The sequence below is a fragment of the Accipiter gentilis genome, chromosome Z (genome assembly GCF_929443795.1).
Source record: "Accipiter gentilis chromosome Z, bAccGen1.1, whole genome shotgun sequence".
Lineage (NCBI taxonomy): Eukaryota > Metazoa > Chordata > Aves > Accipitriformes > Accipitridae > Astur > Astur gentilis.
In genome coordinates, this window is record NC_064919.1 from 88,132,579 (window position 1) to 88,150,553 (window position 17,975).

Sequence of the window (17,975 nt, forward strand, 5' to 3'; positions counted from 1 at the left end):
GTTTAAGACAAGGACAGGCTTACCTCCCATTCCTTAAACCTTCTTCACCCCTGCGTGCCAAAACCGCGCCTTACGCTCAAAACTGCACCCAGCTTCCCAAGCGAGTGGCGGGTCCTGAGTGAAATGCAACGCTACCGCAAACTTTTTGAAAGCAGAAAAGGAAAAGCATTTCAGGACCTGGGTAGGGGCAGTGACTTTATGTTCACCTGGCCTGGAAGTCAAAGAATAAGTGAACCCCCGAAGATTTCACCCCGCCTCGTGCCCTCTGCCCCGCACGCACACACGTGCACGATCCGCACCTCTGCGCACGTGGCTGCGAGAAGGGTAAACGAGGGCTGCGCAGCTCGCCCCGACGTGCGGCCACGTGAACCGCCGACGCAAAGGCACGGGAGAGCCCGGCCTCGCCGCCGCTCTCGCCGGCGCGCTCCTGCCTGCTGCCGCGGGGCTGCCGTTCCCCGTACGCCCGCCGCGGTGCCTGCCGGCGATTTCTCGGTGCGCCCGTGCCCTCAGCCGACCCGAGCTGCGTCGGCGAGGATGGTTAACGAGGCCGGGCGCGGAGCGGAGCGGCTCGGTACCTGTGCCAAGAGTCGTGCCAAGCTGGGCTGAGGGCACGGGCAGGGACAAACAGAAACGGGCGCGCTGGCTGCCACCGGAGCGAAACGCCCGTATGCGCCTTTGGAGCTGTGAAACAGCTCACCTACGCGCCGCGGGAAGGAAAGGCGGCATCGCTCCCTCCGTGAACGCGCACGCAGGCGTTAGCGCGTACCGTCTCCGAGAAGCCGCGAAGCCTCGCGGACCCTTACGCCCGCCCGTCCCTTCCCTCCCCGAGCCCTGGCGATCGGTTAGTTTTCCACCCCAGCGCCGCCGGCGAGCCCCGCGGCTTACCATGAGCGAGTGCCGGTTGGCGGAGAGCAGGCCGGTGCCGTAGCCGGAGCCCAGACCGGCCATGGCTCCGTTGTGTGACGGCCCTATCAAGCCGTGCATGTCGGCGTGGCCCCCCGGCATGGCGGTGGCGGGCCCCACCGCGTGGTTGCGCAGGACGTGGATGGCGTCGTCCAGTCTCTCCAGGCGGTCCTCGATCCGGCTTTGCTGTTGGTGTGCGAGAAACAAAGCGGGAAGAGCGTCAGCAGGCGCGCAGGGATGCCCAGCGCCGGGCACGAGGCGCTGCCGCCGGTGTGCGTGGGGCGCGCGGGGGCACGGTCACTGACAGCCAGTCCTTCCTTCTCAACCCCTTGGTGGTTTTTTTTTTTTTTTTTTTGTTGGTTTTGGCTTTTTTTTTTTTTTTTTTTTTTTTGGAGAGGAGTGGTTTTGTTTCCCTAGGGCAATGTTTAGAGTAGCGTTTTGGGGAAGGAGAGAGCATGGTTAACACGAGTACAGCTTTGATTTTCATGGGCAAAACAGGTTCAATGATTCCTCATGAACATAATCATTACAGTACATATGTTGCCCTCTATGTCTTTGAAAAGTTTTAGTGATACTTAAAAAAAAAAATAAATAAAAAAAAATAAAAAAGAAGTAGAAGTAAAGAAACAAATATACCTCTAATTGTAATCAATCTCTGACTGGGATTTTCCTCCCCCCATCTAATCCCACGATCACACACAAAGAGAGAAAGAGAAACTACCAGGTCCTACCGTCCCTTGCTGCTAGTCGGATTTTTTCCCTGCAGGTATGCATCCTGAAATCACTTTTTATCACTGCTAAAAGCAGCAATAAAAACTCTTCCCTAACTGAGCAGCTTACGGCCGGTGAGCGATGTGGTTAACAACTAGCAGCCGGGGCGGTCCCGGGGGGCGAGGGGTACAGGGCTGCTCCGAACAAACCCCCCCCCCCAGCTACAATGCCATTGGGGTCCCTACAACCCCGCGCCTGGGCAGGAGGGGACCTCGCCTCCCACTTCTCCGACCATCTTAAAAATTCTGGGCCCTGGGGAGGGCCTTTGAGATCCCCGACCGCTGCTTCGCCGCGTTACTGCCTCCCAACACCGCGCTCCCGCTAAGCCAAAAACCAGCCCCGGAGGCGTGCTGCCGGCGGGGCGAGGACGAGGAGAAGCAACGGGCTGCAGGGAATGACGAGCTCGAGGCTTCAGCCTGCCCGTCGCAGGGGCCGCTCTGCAAAAGGAGGGACGCGCGTGTGTGTGGGACGCTCTGGGAACAAGCTGCTGCCCGCAGAGACCCCCCCGCACCCCCTGCTCTGCTTCCCCCAAGCCCCACCGCTGTCCTCAGCCATCCCCAGCGCAAGCCACGCGCGGACCCGGGCACCTGAAGCCTTTGCTCTTTAATAAAATGGGAAAAGGGGAAGCTCGACAGGACAGTCCCCAAGCACTGGGGAACCTGAGCTGCAAAAATAATCAGGCATAGCTTATGGGTGTCTTCAGCAAATCTCTTAACCAACCCATTGCTCTCCAAAAACCAAAATGACTAAAAAATCTCCAGAAGACAGCCAGCCTAGAAAATACCGCGGTCAATCACGAGAAGGATTTCTGTATCGGGGCAGTAAAAATAGTCCGTACCAATTCCTGACTCTGGCAAACTTCTAACGAAGCCAAGAGGACTGCTGCGTCGCCCCGTACTAGGGGGCCAGACACTGTGCTCTCGGGAATTACCCAATTGCTTTTTTTTAAAGGAAACTTTGAAGCTCTAGCGCTATTTATTTCACACCCAACAACGTGTCAGGCATTTCACACCGATTAGCGAAACCCCCTAGACTTCCAACCGAGACCAACAACCGACCGAGAAGAGCGAGACAGAGGACGTGGGGCTCTCTACGGTTCTGCTCTGTCCTACCGCGCTTCTGGCCAGCTCCAACTCTTACTTCATCTTTCCATTAGGAAAGGTAACAAATCTTACTGACATCCCTTTAACCCTCTCTGCCACACGAGCATTTAGGACCAGCTCGGCCTGGCAAACTCAGCCTGCCGGCTTTTCCCGGGGAGAGGACTCCTGCCCGTCCCTGCCGCACCAGCCGCGCTCCCTCCCTCGCTCCGCGGGACTGACGGACACTCCGTCCTGTCTGACAGCCACCACGGTTTTCTACTCCCGTTTTCTCTTCCATCTATTGCATCTGCCTGCTCATCCTCCCCTCTTTTTGTGGTCCTTGTTCCCCTTTTCAGTAGATTCCAGCACCGCATCCCCTGTCAGACAGGAGACGCTGGCCAGCAGCATCTGAAACCGCACCACGTATCTAGAGCACGGGGCACCCATGATACGAATTTAGAGGTGTAAAATCAAGTCCGAGGGCATAGCGGTCACTAACGAAATGAAAACCTGTGTGAGAAGAATGGATGAGAAATGGAAAGAACAGCAAGTAAAATACTGAGGCAGAGGAGGTCACTAATCAAAACATACCAAAGAGTGTAAGGGACCTTCATAATTGGGAGATGATGACGCTTGACCTCCATTTCTAGACCAAACAGCTGTGCCTGCTAATAGTAAAATTGGAATTACCATTAGAACTATGCAAACAAAAATGTCTTTCAAACTTTTTGGACAGTTTTGTAGACATGTAAATGCCGTATTCCAGATAGACTATAGAGCAGACATATGGAGAACTTCCAAAATACACACGGGTGAAAAAAAAAAGGTATTTTGTAGCAAAGCACGTAGATGCAGGCCACAAAGTTCCCCCAGGCTGCTCCTCCACATAGAGGGCTGCATTCATGCGGCAGCTGGAGCTGCGAGAGGCTCCGGGAGAAGGAAACGTCTCGGTGGTGGAAGGAGAAGCAGCGCGGCCGCAGGGTGCTGCAGGGCGGCTGGACCCCTATGCGAGCCCAGCACAGACTAGCCCATTCTCCTAGCCTTGCTTCCAGACACGCTCGGTGCCACCGGTTACGTCATCCCATCATCAAATTTACAAAATCTTAAAAAAAAGAAGTCAGTAAAAGCACTGCACACAACATTCACGTAGACGCTGATAAGGTTTGCGCTCTCTTTGGGCAGATTATTTGGTTTGGCCCGGTGAGACCGCCAAGGGTCTGACCGAAAACCTTCTGGTTCGTATCCGCTGCTCTAAATCTGTTCCTGCTGCTGCGGGAAGAAAAGGGCTCCTGGTCTCCGGCAGCATTTTCTAAGGAAAAATTTGCCCTCGTGAAAGAGGCAAAGCAAACATGGGGAAAAGAAGTGTTTTCGAGTGGTTTCCCAACAGCCTTTATACATACAGCACAACGCTTAGACAATTTAGAATGCTCTTTTGAACGAGTGATCTTCTGAATGATCTCATAAAACGGGGTTAAGAATTTGAGATGGAAATATTAGGGATTTAATCTTACTGTCTACATTGAGTGGCATTTGCTTGGACTGAGATAGGCCAGGGTGGAACTCATGGCAGTTTTTTTAGGCTTTCACAGTTAAGATTTTTCTTCCCACAAAAGTCAAAATTATGTCAGTTTTAATTAAAACTGAAATCTTCCCTTTCTGGTCCCCATGGAGCTTTTAGCTGAGGTTTTGCTACAGCACTGTATGGAGCAATGAACGGCAATCTTTACTTTTGAAATCATTTTTAACTAGCCCTTGATATCCTTGAGGGAAAGCGTTTTGCATGCTAAACGCTTTCAGCTCTTATTTAAATGCACTTATACTCCTTATTTTTGTTTATTTTGACACCCGGTTCTCCCTATTTACCCAGTAGAGCCTGCAGAGAGCAACGCAGCCCAAATTAGCACAGGATTTTTCTCTTTGGCTCGGCCCCTTCCGTCGGGAAGGAGGGCAGCACCTCGCTAGGAGAAACGCAGCCCCAGTGCTGGCGGTCCTACACCTCGGGGGTGGTTCTAGGCAAAATAAGGGCAGAAAGTCCTTTTCGGAGACAGGCCGGGTGGTCCCTCTTGTCCCCCAGCCCCTGCTAGGGGTGGCTGTGCGGGGACTGGCTGTCACCCTGACCTCACGCGCTCCTTCACAAGGGGCGAGCGCGATGGAGGTGGACGCGGTGTCCTCCCAGCCCTCCTCCGGGCCCTCCTCCTGCAGAGGCTGCCGGCTGGCACAGGCTTCTCTCCATCCCTCCTTCCGAAAGGGTCTCGGCACCGCAGAGCCGCTACTAGGTGTAGGTCCCTGAGGCTGGGGCACCACTTGAAAGGATCAGGAGCCCCGGAGCTGCCTCCAACCTCCGGCCGCCTACTCACGCCCCATGGGGAACGAGGGATGGATCGCACCTCTCGCCAGCGCTGCCCTACGGAAACGCGGCCGCCTCGGCTGCCTTTGGGGATTCCCGGTGAGGTTAACGGGATCCAGGGCTCATGTACAACGAAGAGGAGACCGGGGTCTTTGGTTACTCGTGATTAGAGACCTCGTCTCAAGGAGGGGCTGGAAAGCCAAGGGGCCTTCTCCAAGGCGTTAGCGTGGGCTGCGTGGGAGGAGAAGCCTAATGCTCCAGCTGAAAAGTCTCCCCGTTTAAGGAATCTGAATTATATTCAGGTAAACATTTAAAACACCTGATGCTCATGAGAACTACCCTGGGCCTCCGGACCTTTTCAGTTTAGGCTTTTTATTAGTAAAGTGGGTTTAGTTAAACTATGCAATTATTGTAAAAAAAGCATGGGTTCACGGGGGCTCAGTTTGTCCAGAGACAGGTTTTATGGATCAAGCAAGCGTTTGCTTCGGCCCCAGGAGGGGACGGTGGAGGGCGGGGGGGGGGGGGGGAACGTCCGAGGAGACGTACCCGGCACGGCCACCCCAGAGCGAGGCTGCCGCGAGGGCTTTGGGTGCCTCCGCGCAGGGGCACGGCCACGGGACGGGGACGCGCTCTGCACGGGGCAGAAATCGTCTGCCGCGAGAGCCCGAGGGCGCTGCAGAAAGCCGCAACGAGGGCGCGTGAAACCACTGCTTTTCTGGAAAGGCATTCCGCCCGAGAGCTGCAACGACCTTCTCTCTGCGCGGGGAAATACAGCGCGTAGGACACCTCTCTGCTCGGCTCTGTGGGACCGGCGGCCGCCTGCGCGTGCCGCGCGGCAATTCGGGAACCGCCTGGTGCTGCCGGCTGGATGCGCCTCTCACACCCAGTACCGTAGGAGCTCATTTAGGCACCTCCTACCAAAAATACGTTGAAACGTTCAGTAAAATAGAATTGTAACAACAATACCTGAGAGAGAAGGGGGAGAACCAACAGGAGTTGAAGGATTTGATGAAAAGCTGTTGTTGGTGTGATCTGGAGAATAGATCTTTAAAAGATGATACAGAATTAATCTAAAGCCATCACAAACTGATGCAGAAAGAAATATGGAGTTCTTATGCATTCAGTTCATTTAAATGAAAGCAGGACAGGTTAAAAAGCCTCTTATTCAAATATTAATATTTTTATAAAGACAAAACCGTATTAGATGCAGGAAGCCAGACAACAGACCCCTTTTGATGGGAACAGACACTAGCCAATTAAGCGATGGTTTCTGATTGTCACACGGATCTGCTACGGTACATATACACATTTTCATTGCATAGACTACTTTACGAACGAGTGTCATTGAACAAGGCCTTAAAGCACGCCTGAAAATTGCTTTTTCGTTATGCTGAAATCCCTTAACGGCCAAAATAAAGCAAAGGGAGCGGAGCACGTCAAACCCTGGCACGGCAGGTAATCCGCAGCAGCAAACTCCAACTACTCGTCCGCTGCTCCGGCGAGAAAGCCCCCGCGGGCCCCGTGCCCGGGCGAGGGTGCCACCGCCCCGCGGCATCCCCGCTCACCACCCGTGCCATTTGTCAGGGCACCACTTCAAAGTGGATTCTGTACTGTATCAGTTAGTTCAGGCAAACTAGAGCGTGACTTTTCGTCTTTTTCAATGAAGCATCGAAGAATGTGCAAAGAAAATTAACTCTCATGAGAACTCAATGGAACCCACTCTGCCCAGAAAATAACTATAGTGGTCCTTATTAAAAGTCAGCCCGTGCCAACTGGTACCGCAGCAATAGCTGGGGCACGGCAGGGTTTCCTCCCGCTCTGAGCTGGAAAACTGCCGTGCCCCAGCTACCCAGGTAAGAGGTGGTAACTGCTGACTTTAACAGCAACCACAGTAACTGAATAGGTGGAAACTGCCATGAAAAATAGAAAATCTAAAGGCAAATTCAAAAGGAATCCTGTTTGCGGATGGCTCCGTAGTGCAGAAGTCATCCTGCCGCGGGGTTCTGTTCAGACCTCCCTCGCCCTAGGAAATGCGGCGTGTGATAGACTAACAGACACAGCTCCTTGGCACCCAGTCTACGGGACCAGGTCAAGGCTTCCCCTCTTTCCCTTTCTATTCTACCATAAAATTAAGTCTCGAACTTTTTAAACACCATTTTGCACTGATTGTTCAGTATTTCGGTTGGCAGTAACTCCACGCGGGTGACCTCTGAGACCAGATCTCTCCCGTTTGCTGTTCATCTTCGTAAACTCCAGGCGTCCAAATTCTGATTAAAGTTCACACTTTCAAAACGGTAAACGTGTATTCCAAAGTAAATATTTCCTTACAGAGGCAAGTGCTTTCCCCAGCGCATCACCAGTCTGCGAGCTGCCTGCTGCCCCACTTCCTCTGTTTGCTGAAAAACAAAAGACTCGATGTAAAAACAGACAGTAAGACATCATAGACTTCTATTCCTGGTCCACTTACTCATAGTTTAATTGCATTTTAATGCTAATTACATAAAATTAATCTACAATTACCATTAATTTGTTTGCTAAGGTAGATATCAAACACATTCATGCTCCATTTTTGCAGAGAAAATATGAACTCGACGAGCTTTTTTTTAAAAAATACATTGCGTATTTGATAGTACTTGCCCACGGGGCTTTTTCTGAAAGAAAGGCTTCTAATAGAAGATGCTCAAAGGTATGGAAAATACGCAAGCACACAGCGAGCCGGAGCCCGGGGTTGGGGAAGGGCTCCTGCCCGCGCTCAGAGCCGGCGCCCGTCCCAGGGCGCTGAGTTTGTGCTAATCCACTCTAACGAGGGTGTTCTTCTTCTAAGGCACTTGGGCATAAGGGCAATATTTCACACACAAAACTACCACCGAGGACCATCACAAAGGCAGCAAAGACAAAGTCCCCGGAGCCGGGAACGCTCGAGCTCAACCTGCCTGCGCAGCCCAGTTCCCCTCTCCGCGCCCGCACCGGGACCAGTCGTTAATTCCAGGCTCTTGCCGCGCTCCCAGGCAGCCCTAGCCTCCCTCGCTGCGAGGGAAGGACAAAGTGCCGACAATAGGCAGCTACCCAGTATTTTCCGGTCTCCTCGTTCACTCTGTGACCCTGGTGCTTTGTATACTTTTGAATGCATGTTTTAAAGACATTATTAAATTCCATATGGACTTTTCCAAAGCGTTCCTTCTGACTTCACTTGAACGTTTCATGAGCATTTAATGAAATGATTTTTCACCATCTCTCAGGTGACGGGATTGTACCTTTTACGTAAGAAATTTAGGGCAAGAAAAATCATGGTGTAGCAGGCCACCAGTTTCTCACGCTCAGGTGACGGGATTGAAACTTCTCCGTTACAGGAGAAACTGAAGGAAAGAAAAAGCAGGGTGAAACGTCCCACCAGTTTCAGCATCTCTATGTCCATTTATAAACTAAAAGCACAGCTTTGCCTGACTGCTGCCTGTGATCGATACTTCTGCTTTCATCTCTGAGGACCCTAAGCCAGGCGGCCAGAAAATGAGAAACAAGCAGTCGGTAACCACCCCTGAAAGTCTGGATTAATGCCGGGAACACAAGGGCTGAGGCAGGACAGGTTCCCATACGCAGCGGGGTTTGAAGGGCTTCGGTCCCCCCTCCTTCCCTTCGGCGGGCTCCGTACCCCGAGGCCATGGGATCCCGCGCCCAGGGGACTTCAGGAGCAAACCCAGCCCCTGCTCTGAGCCGGGGGTGTCCCGTGGGAAAAGGACTTGGGGACCAAATTGCCCACGTTCGTACCACAAAGTGCAAGCACGGGCACGTTTTGGTCATTAAAAAGTGATATTAAAAAGCCTCCTCCAAGTTTCACCCCAGCATTACTCAGCTAAATATTCCGGGCATGGGAAAGAGCAGGGTTGGGTCCATTTTACAGCTCTTTGATTTTGGCCATGGGTGTAACTACTCATAACTGAATGTATATGGACCAGCGCTCAAAGCAGATGAGCTGATCTGCCGGTGGACGTTGCAGCTCCACAGCAGCAGCAGGGAAATCTGTGGTCCAGGGGATGTCCTGCCATGGCCCTTCAGAACAGCTTTTGCTCCACCTCCTCCAGTCTTCCCACCCGGTAAGCATTTATCTCATCCACTGTCTCCAGTTAGCTTTTCCCAGTCTCCATCCCTTGCCCCTTTCATCCCAGCATTCCTTGCTTAGCAGTTACCTTATCTCTGCTGTCAGAGGGATCAGTTATTGATCACCCGTCCTGCCTAAGCCCAAAATTTCTAGTAGCAGCTTCAGCAGGTTCTAGTTAGGAAAACTTAAGGAATAGCACAGAACAGCGTTTTCCTTCTATTTCTCACGTACAACATGCACGTTAACAAATTTAAGAAATGCAGCATCTTTGCATTTAACCTGACTGCATGACTCTGATGGTTCAGCATTTCTCCTACAGCAGACTCCACTGGAAAGGCCTCAACGTCTACGTGTGTCCCAGATGCTGTTAGACAAACGTGTACAGTGCGGTTTGCAAGGACGTCTTTGCCGACTCCTTTTTTTCCCCTTTTCTCAGTTAAACTTTTATTTTTATTATTGTATACTTGAAAATGTGCTCATCTGCCAATGACAGCTTATTTGTGATCTCAGCTCAGTTTGAAATTAGGCATCGAGATGTATAAAGAAAGATATATAAAGAAACGCGAAGACAGATAGAACAGGCGGTGTCAGCTAGAGATACAACTTATCAGGGTAATTTAATGTTGTAAATCACAACCTAAAGGTTTGCGACTTGAATAACACCAGGCAGATGTCCAGAAATTCAGTTACTTCGCTCTAAAGTGAGCTGTGAATCTAAATGTAAATCATGCATTGTTTTTTCCCTTTTTCTAAGTGACTCTAACTGCATTATCCTAAAATTAAGTCCTACATTTGTCTGTCTGAAGGCTGGTTTCTCCTAATGAGATGAGCTATACTGGTCCTGTGGGAGAAGCGAACATAGGGACCACAGTCTTGCTCCACGTGCTCTTAGAAACATGACAGCGCCGAGCTGGGCCACGTCTTATATTAGTTATCGCTCAGAACAAAGGAATTCTTCAGATATACTGAATATTAAACTTTTCCTGAAAGACTTTGAAGACAAATTACTGCGGTAGGCCTGGAAAACATATAGGGAGAGCCTCAGAGATGGGCAGCAGTGTGCAAAGTTCCCTTTTGCAGAGAAGAGGGAGCTTCACTGGGAAAGGGATGCTTGAGAAGCAATACAGTAGAGGTTTACAACAAGGGGAAGACAAGCTCTGCGTCATTATTCATTGCTATCCCCACAAAAAACCTGAAAGCCACTCATTAAAACAAAAAAAAGCAGGGAGTATGTGTGTGTTCACCAGCATCCAGTCGGATGGGGAAACCTGTCGCTTTAAGGTATGCAAAGACCAAACATATAAATAGATTTAAAAATACCAATTCATGGAGAAGAACATCCATCGGTGGCTACTGAACACCAGCCCCAGACGCAACCCCAGCTCGGGACGGCTCTGGGCTGCAGGCTGCACAACCCCGAGGAAAGGCCAGAGGAGGGAGGAGGGCACGCACGGGCGCTTTGGGCTGAGGCTCCTTCCCTGCTGCAAAGCCAGCGCTCTTGGGTTTGGGTGCTCAGGGACAGTGGAGAAAACGGGCAAAGGAAGGTAACTGCGGCACCTTCTGCTTGGAAGACCAAGACAAACGTAAGTAGACGGAGATCTTTGAGACTGTTCATGTCACAAAAATACTGGGATTACTTAAATACAGCTAACTATTTTAACGTATGTTGTTCTTTCTTACATCACCATTTTATACTGTGAACTATTATTTGCTTTAGCTGTCATTTTGGTAACCTAAGGGACATGACTGAAATCTGTAGGTGACTAAGAAAACCTTGCATTTGAAGGAAGAACAGAAAAGTAGTCTGAAGAAAAAACACAGCAAGGAGCATCCGCTGCAAGAGCCCAAAGATTTCAGGAGCAATGGGACAAAACTAACATCGTCCCAGGACTGGGCACTACGGAAATAAGAACCAGACCTCAAACGTAGGAAAAGACAACCCAGGGTATCACTACAGAGAAAGGTAATGTACAGCGCTGCTTTACATAGGGAATGGCTATGGAGTATAATCAACTGTTTCTATTAATGTCGTACAGCTGTTGGGTCATCCCTTTACCATCAGCTTCACTGAAACACTATTTAAATACAGCTGCTGACACTCCAAAGGCTGAGCAGGGACAGGCTTAGCTGGCAGCTTTGGTGTGCACTACAACTGTCAGGTTTCAACCAGCGGGATATTTACCCAAGCTCTGAAAAGCACCGCTTGCTGTCCAGAACAGCACCCAGAATGGAAGAAAATGTATACGAAAAGCAAGAAAGTGTATTGGGACTAGGCTGGGATGTGCATCGTCAAGACGGATGCAGATACCCAGAGCACGTCCGTGCAGACCCCGCTCCTCGTGCGCGAGCAGCCGGCAGGGAAGAGTCGTGGGGAAGAAGGATTGCAGCCCAGCCCAGCTGGCACCAGATTTGTCACCCTGCACCAAAGAGTAATCTGATGAAATCCACGCACGGTGCTCCCACAGCAGCCCTATAAATCTTCCTGGCAGGGGCATTCGCGAGATAACCTGCGGAGAGCGTGCCAAACTCCGGCTGAACGAACTCTGAAATAACTTGAGGACCACCACGGCAGGGGCTGAGACAGTCTAAAGCCTCACTCTGTCACCTCTGGGTAAAACCGATCCTCAGGTGGTTTTCCAAAAAAATTGGTAGAATGCAGAACAGATATCGACCCTATCTAAATAAAAGGCTTTCATCACAAGTGCTCCTCCACTTTCCTTCAGCTTTTGGAAGAAAACCGTAAGATGTAAAGGTTGAGCAAGATGGAGTATCTTAGGCAAATATTAAATGCAAGTTACACGTAAGACAAAAAAAATACTTTGAAAGAGTGATTTTTAATGGCTTAAAAGTTAGTACTAAAAGCTTTTTCAAGCCCATCAGAAACAAAGACAATGATGGAGAGTTGGTAGGACCTGCAAACAACCAAGATGCAACAGAAGAACTCAAGGATAAAAAGTGTAATAGAAGAAATGCTAAACAGATTATTTTCATCTGCCTTGCCACGGGACAGATGATATTTTACAAGAGATTAGTCAGAAAAATTGGCTCCAACTGAAGTGTCAATGTAAAGGCTTTAAAATAAGTCAACAAAAAGAAAACTAAAGAAGAGCCAAATAACGTTTCTAAGAGCTCTCAATAAACTCAAACTCAAAAATGTCTAACTTCTAACTGCAGTATAAAATAGACTGCTTAGACCAACCTAGTGCTGAAGAAGGTAGAAAATATTAAAAACCAATACTGAAAACAAAGTTCTGTGAATTCAAAGAGCCACCACATTTTAAATCTGACTTTTGTACGAGGAAAGATACCAGAGTGCAATATACATATGGATACATACACCATATTGCACAACCAACTCCACTTTTGTGGAGCAAAACATGTCTTGAAAAATCTAAATTCTTTCAAAAACACGATGAGCACATCGATGCAGGAGATCCAGTAAACATAACGGATCTGTACTCTCCTCTTTCAACAAAGCCACCTCCCGAAGGCTCTTAAAGAAACTAAACTGTCTTCAGATAACAGGGAAGTGAAGATGTTCTTGCAGATTAAAAAATGATTAAGAGAGAGACTACAAGAAAGGGAATTAATAGTTAGCTTTATAAGGGAGGAGTATTACCAGCAAATTCCCAGTTGTGCAGATCTGTACTGTTCAACATACTCATACATGGCCTGGAAAAAGATGTGGCATACTCCGAGGTTGTGACGTTTGGCAAGCTCCTGATTCAGGATAATAAAATATATTATGTGTAAAGAGCAGCTCTTGTAACACTAACTTGCTGGGCAATAAATGCCATATATACAGAGAAAACACCAGGCAACAAACATGGGGGGAAAAAAGCCTTATGCCATAAGTACATACAAGCGGGCTCTCGGTTACCTAATCAGCAGGAAGAGGAGAAAACCTAGAGCTGCAGCGAGCAATTAGCTGATAACCGGAGCTGACGGTTAAGCAGCAGCACCAGCCCCTCACTGCCCCCCAGAAGACCCCAACGAGCAACGACTGGGCCACGAGCGGAGACAACCCAGAAGCCCGTTACGTCCCTCGATGAATTCACGACACACCTCTATTTTGGTTAGGGAGCAAAGACCTGGTAAGGCCATCATGAAAGCATCAAGGTCTATTGAACAGAAGAAGTGAAGAGAAGTCAGAAAAAGCAGAGGATGGTTCCTTTAGAGGACGAGCTCAGTAAATGTGGATCCTCTGGCTTGGAAAAGGGACCACTACAGTGGGGTATGGCACCCAAACAACAGGGTAGAAAGGCTCTCATCTGTTGTTTATAGCAACGTGAGAAGGAGGGAGGACCACACCGGGTCTTGAGGGAGCAGAGTCAAAACGAAAGAGGAGGAACACCATCTCACAAGTGTTTAACGTCACTGTGCCAGGCCAAGCCTCCAGGAAAGGCTGGGGAGAAGAATGAACTCAAGCTTCCTAAATACTGAGCGCTGCACCCAGTGCTGGAACAACTGGGAAAACATCATATATGCTTGCTTTGGTTTTGTATTCCTCCCAAGGAAATCCCTAAGAGTCTTTGCTGGAGACGGGACTGTTGCATAGATGAGCTTTAGGTCTGAACAAGGACAGATGTTTCCAAGTTCTTATGCAAAACACGGAACAACTTAGTGCAAGGAATGCTAGGGAACTCCCCCAAAACTGGAAGGGCACAGTTTATCCAAGACATTTCTGCACTCTGGGCTTTAATTGAATGAAGTAGCTGAATCCAGACTTCAAGAAAGATTTCAATTAATTAATTGATGATGGACAAAGCTTTGAGGCATGAGCAAGGGAACACTTGATGAACCTTCCCAGAAAATAAATTAAAACAGCTAAGCAACGTCCATCTCCACAGAGCAGGTAGCGAGCGTGCAGCCAGGGGAAGCCGTGCAAGCAGACAGCTTCGGCAGGTTCAAAGGGGATTAGACGATTGCACGGACAACAGGTCCATAAATAGGTGCCTGAAGAACCAGGCAGGGATGTCCCCTTCAACCTCACTAACACGACAGCCCTGGCTGCTGGGGCAGCATGAAGGGCAGGAGCTGCAGAAATGGCCAGGATCACACGTTGCCACTGAATGCTAAGCTAGATGGACCAACCGTCTGAAGCAGCAAGGCATTTCTTATCTACTTATGCTAGTCTTTATTTCATCAAACTGGTCTAAACGTACTTATTATTAGGGAATACAACTAGGCACACGTGAGCCTGAACGCTGACTTCCCTGCTTGAGAAGGCCGGTCTCCACCGACACGAACACCAGCAAATTCTGGCAAGATGCAGAAGAAGAGGTAACTTGGGAACAGGATTGTAAAACGGGACTTGAAAACGCACCGCCAAAGCTGTCGCTTTTCCTTGTGAGCTATCCCCCCACTCACAAGACTATTAATGTACTGAAGACACTGTGAAAGACTGCAACCTTTTGATGGATTGATTCTAACTCTGTTGAAGGGCGTGTTTATTGTTATAGTTAATCTCCTAAAACTTTCTCAGCATGTTTCTGCGCAGAACAATTCTGCACTGGAAGGCAAAGGGACAGAATGATGAAGCACAGCCTTTTCACATCCTTCTGGTGGGATTCTGAGTGTAAATCTTAGATTATTGAATAAACTTCCAGGAATCGGTATCTCAGCGAGTATAATTGTATCTAGCAAAGCATCTAGTGTAAGCGATAGGCTGCAGCCTTCTATTAGAGAATTCCAGCCAGACTTTTTATAGTTTAAATTCTAGTACAAACTCATGCTGTTCTGATGGAACAGTGCTTTCTGAAACAGCAGACTGGAAATTATGTTTCTATGTTAAGAAGAGTGGAAAAACTTGCACCATCGCAGTATTCACAGCTGATGATGTTCCCAACTTAGGAGGAAGTGACACTGCTGGATAAAAGTCATATTCTTCTTATACTGTGCGACAGTTCACCACCCTCCTGTAACTGGAAGCTTAACATTCTTGTAAAATATACAGTGCAGTATTATGTGACTGCTCTGGTAATAAAATTACTGTGAAACCAGTGCCTCAAGGGGAAATGCACATAATGTTTCTCCTGGAAAAGCTGCATGTCACAGTGCATAATGTCATACAAACAACATGTCATTAGAAGTGAAAGCAGCAAGTGGGATTAATACATGCATCAGATGGATACGATAGACTCATACAGCGTATGCTAAAGGCACTCTATCTCAATAACTGGTTGCTTAAACATAGCGCCGCTTCAGACCTTTGAAAATAAAAGGCCAACGCTTAGCATAAAATTAACCACCGCCGATGCCGTCCTGTAGTCCCTTGAAAGGATTTTCTCCTCGCTGCCTTTCAGAGCTGCACGACCGTCGGGGAACGCAGCTCACCTGCCCCAGCCCTGCTCACCGTGGTCTCTGTCCCCACGTGGGGACGGCACGGTGGGGCGACGTCAACGCACCCCCGCTCATCTTCCCCGGGACCGGAATGGAGGCACGTCGGCTCCCGGCAGGGCCAGCTCAAACGGCTTCCTTGGGAAAATCAGGGAAAAGACAGCGTGTGCCCAGGCTTCAGGGGAGGTTCACTGGTTTGGGAGGAGAACAGGGCTTGCCTCGAGACCCAGGAAATACTTCTGCAGCCCTCAGTTCAGACATAGCCCGACAGTACTAGTGGCTGAATATTTACAGCTGCTGAAAAAAATCTGCATCTTTGTATTGTTGCTCTTCTGATTCACACACTGGGGTTTTTCAGGAGATGAATCCAGATGAAAACCCGGATGCATTTTTTACATGGGAAACTGAGGGACTACTTCTCTGGGTGGCTCCCAGAGGCAGAGGAGGCTGCATTCGTACTCCTACCCGTTTACGTCCCTCTGCAACATTTTGCGTCCCTAAACGTTATCTCTAGGGCTGCTGCATAACTGGTGTAAAGATGGCTGAATTAAACTGGACTCTATTAGACTTCTTTCGAGGGAGAAAGAGAGAGTGATTTTCCTATGTCACACGCACAGAAGCAGCAATATATTGTAAAGGAAGAACTCTCAATGGAATGGCAAGATTGAGCACAGAAATGCTATCCTGAAATGAGATACGTTTTTCTCAGACAGTGACAAATTAAGAAGAGACTGTATTTAGTTTCTTCTTTGTTCAGAGACCTTGAAAAATATGATGCCCATGTGTTAATGTTTGAACCCACCCTCCATTCTTACTGCATTAGTCCTGCTCACAGTCATTCAATACAGAATCATGTGTGTAATCTGAAACATGTGTCCAGCGATGTGTTCCCTATTTACCAATTATTTAATTAGCTTTATTTGCTCTTTGAGATACAGGCAAAGCAATATTTTTTTATTTCCTGTATTTAAGTATGAACCGGTATTTGCCAAATATTTCAGTACGCAGAGGTATGCTCTTAATTTACAGCGTCACTCTCGGCAACGTCAGAGGCGGTCCTCTCCCCTACAGGGACACGCCGCCATCGCCGCTTCCCCCACACCATGTGGAAACCCATGAAGGGGGTGAATGTCGTGATACAGAAGTATCACCTCGCACAGCACTGCAGGTGATTAAATCGCTAAAGACAACAAAATCAGACTTCAAAACTAGCGGGATCGGGCACTTAGCTGGTGCGATGTCTTCCATACAAACTTTGAAGCAAAGCCCTTTGCTGTAATTATATTTACTTCACAAAAAGAAGTAGTAGTAGTAAAACGCTTAAGCACAGGAGGCAAAGGTCGGCTACGATGTACTTACTTCCATGAAACTCCTGCTACCTCTCTGCACCTACTGAACTAAGCAGCTAGTCCTTCCGCACCCTGGGATACACCATCGAATAACCCTCCACCTTGGTTTCACCTCTTTGGCTCTAGCACAGTGCACTGAAGCAGATGTGAGGGGAGACAGGAGGGAAAGAGAGAGCCTCGGGCGGCAGCCGCAGCACCCGACCTCAACTCACCCATGATACTGTCCGTCCCGTTGGCAGGGGGTGTGCAAGAAGATGCGCTGTAATGATTTGTGCCACTGCGGTGGAAGGTGGACATCGGAGGAAGACTGGAATTGATGTCTGCTGAGGAGTGTGATGGGTAGCTCTGTGGCAAAAAGGATAAAAAAAGGAAATATTTTCACTATTGAGAACACGGAAAGCAGCAGGCTGCTCGTATTGCCCCAGTCCCAAGTGCTGTTGTACTTCACCCGACCGCCAAAAGCAGAACGCTGCCCTGAGACTAAGCAGGGAGCGTATTTTTCTGCCCTAATTTGACATGTTCTGGAGGAGACACAGCATACACCCATCCGATACGGATAAATATCCACAGTGGACAGTTGGTAACTGATGATAGTACCGCAGAGACGTAATGAGAAGGAATTAGAAAAGTTAGGTGATGTATCAAGCAAACCTTTTTGACAGGGGCAGCTATTGGCTGGAGGAGAAGCCTTCCGAGGGAAGTGGTGGAAACCCCGTACCGCTTTTGACATTAAAAACAAGATCTGACTGCAAGACGTGCACGGCTGCTATTACAAAACGTGCCATAAGGAAACACACTGGCACCCCAGGTGATCAACTGGATCAATTTTCCTTCCCACTGCAGCGCCTCTGTGCGACAGACGATCGAAAATGCGATGACCGGGTTCTCCAAACAAGCCCGGGCCAAGCGTCTGGGCAGCACACAGAAGACTTGATTCTACGAGTCTGTGACTCGATTCTAGGATTCTGTGACTTTGGCAGCTATATGGCTGGATCAACACAAACCTTCATTACTCTGACGCAACACTGCTGTGGTCAAATGTTTTGCTGAATTTGCATTCCTATCAACCTGGCTTACATTAGTGCCGT

General features: G+C 49.0%; 1 protein-coding gene across 17 annotated transcripts in view; it reads right to left on the reverse strand.

The window, feature by feature from the left end:
- Positions 1–17,975, reverse strand: part of TCF4 (transcription factor 4) — a 245,647-nt gene that overhangs the window by 21,876 nt on the left and 205,796 nt on the right. For 12 of the 17 annotated variants that reach the window (XM_049794247.1, XM_049794243.1, XM_049794246.1 and 9 more), the window contains 5 exons: positions 17,100–17,232; positions 7,432–7,499; positions 6,070–6,148; positions 3,348–3,424; positions 886–1,089 (listed from right to left, as the gene is read on the reverse strand). In XM_049794247.1, the coding sequence (XP_049650204.1) occupies positions 886–1,089; positions 3,348–3,424; positions 6,070–6,148; positions 7,432–7,499; positions 17,100–17,232 (561 nt within the window). The remainder of the gene's footprint in view (positions 1–885; positions 1,090–3,347; positions 3,425–6,069; positions 6,149–7,431; positions 7,500–17,099; positions 17,233–17,975) is intronic. The other 5 variants (XM_049794241.1, XM_049794239.1, XM_049794253.1 and 2 more) reach the window with 2 other exon arrangements.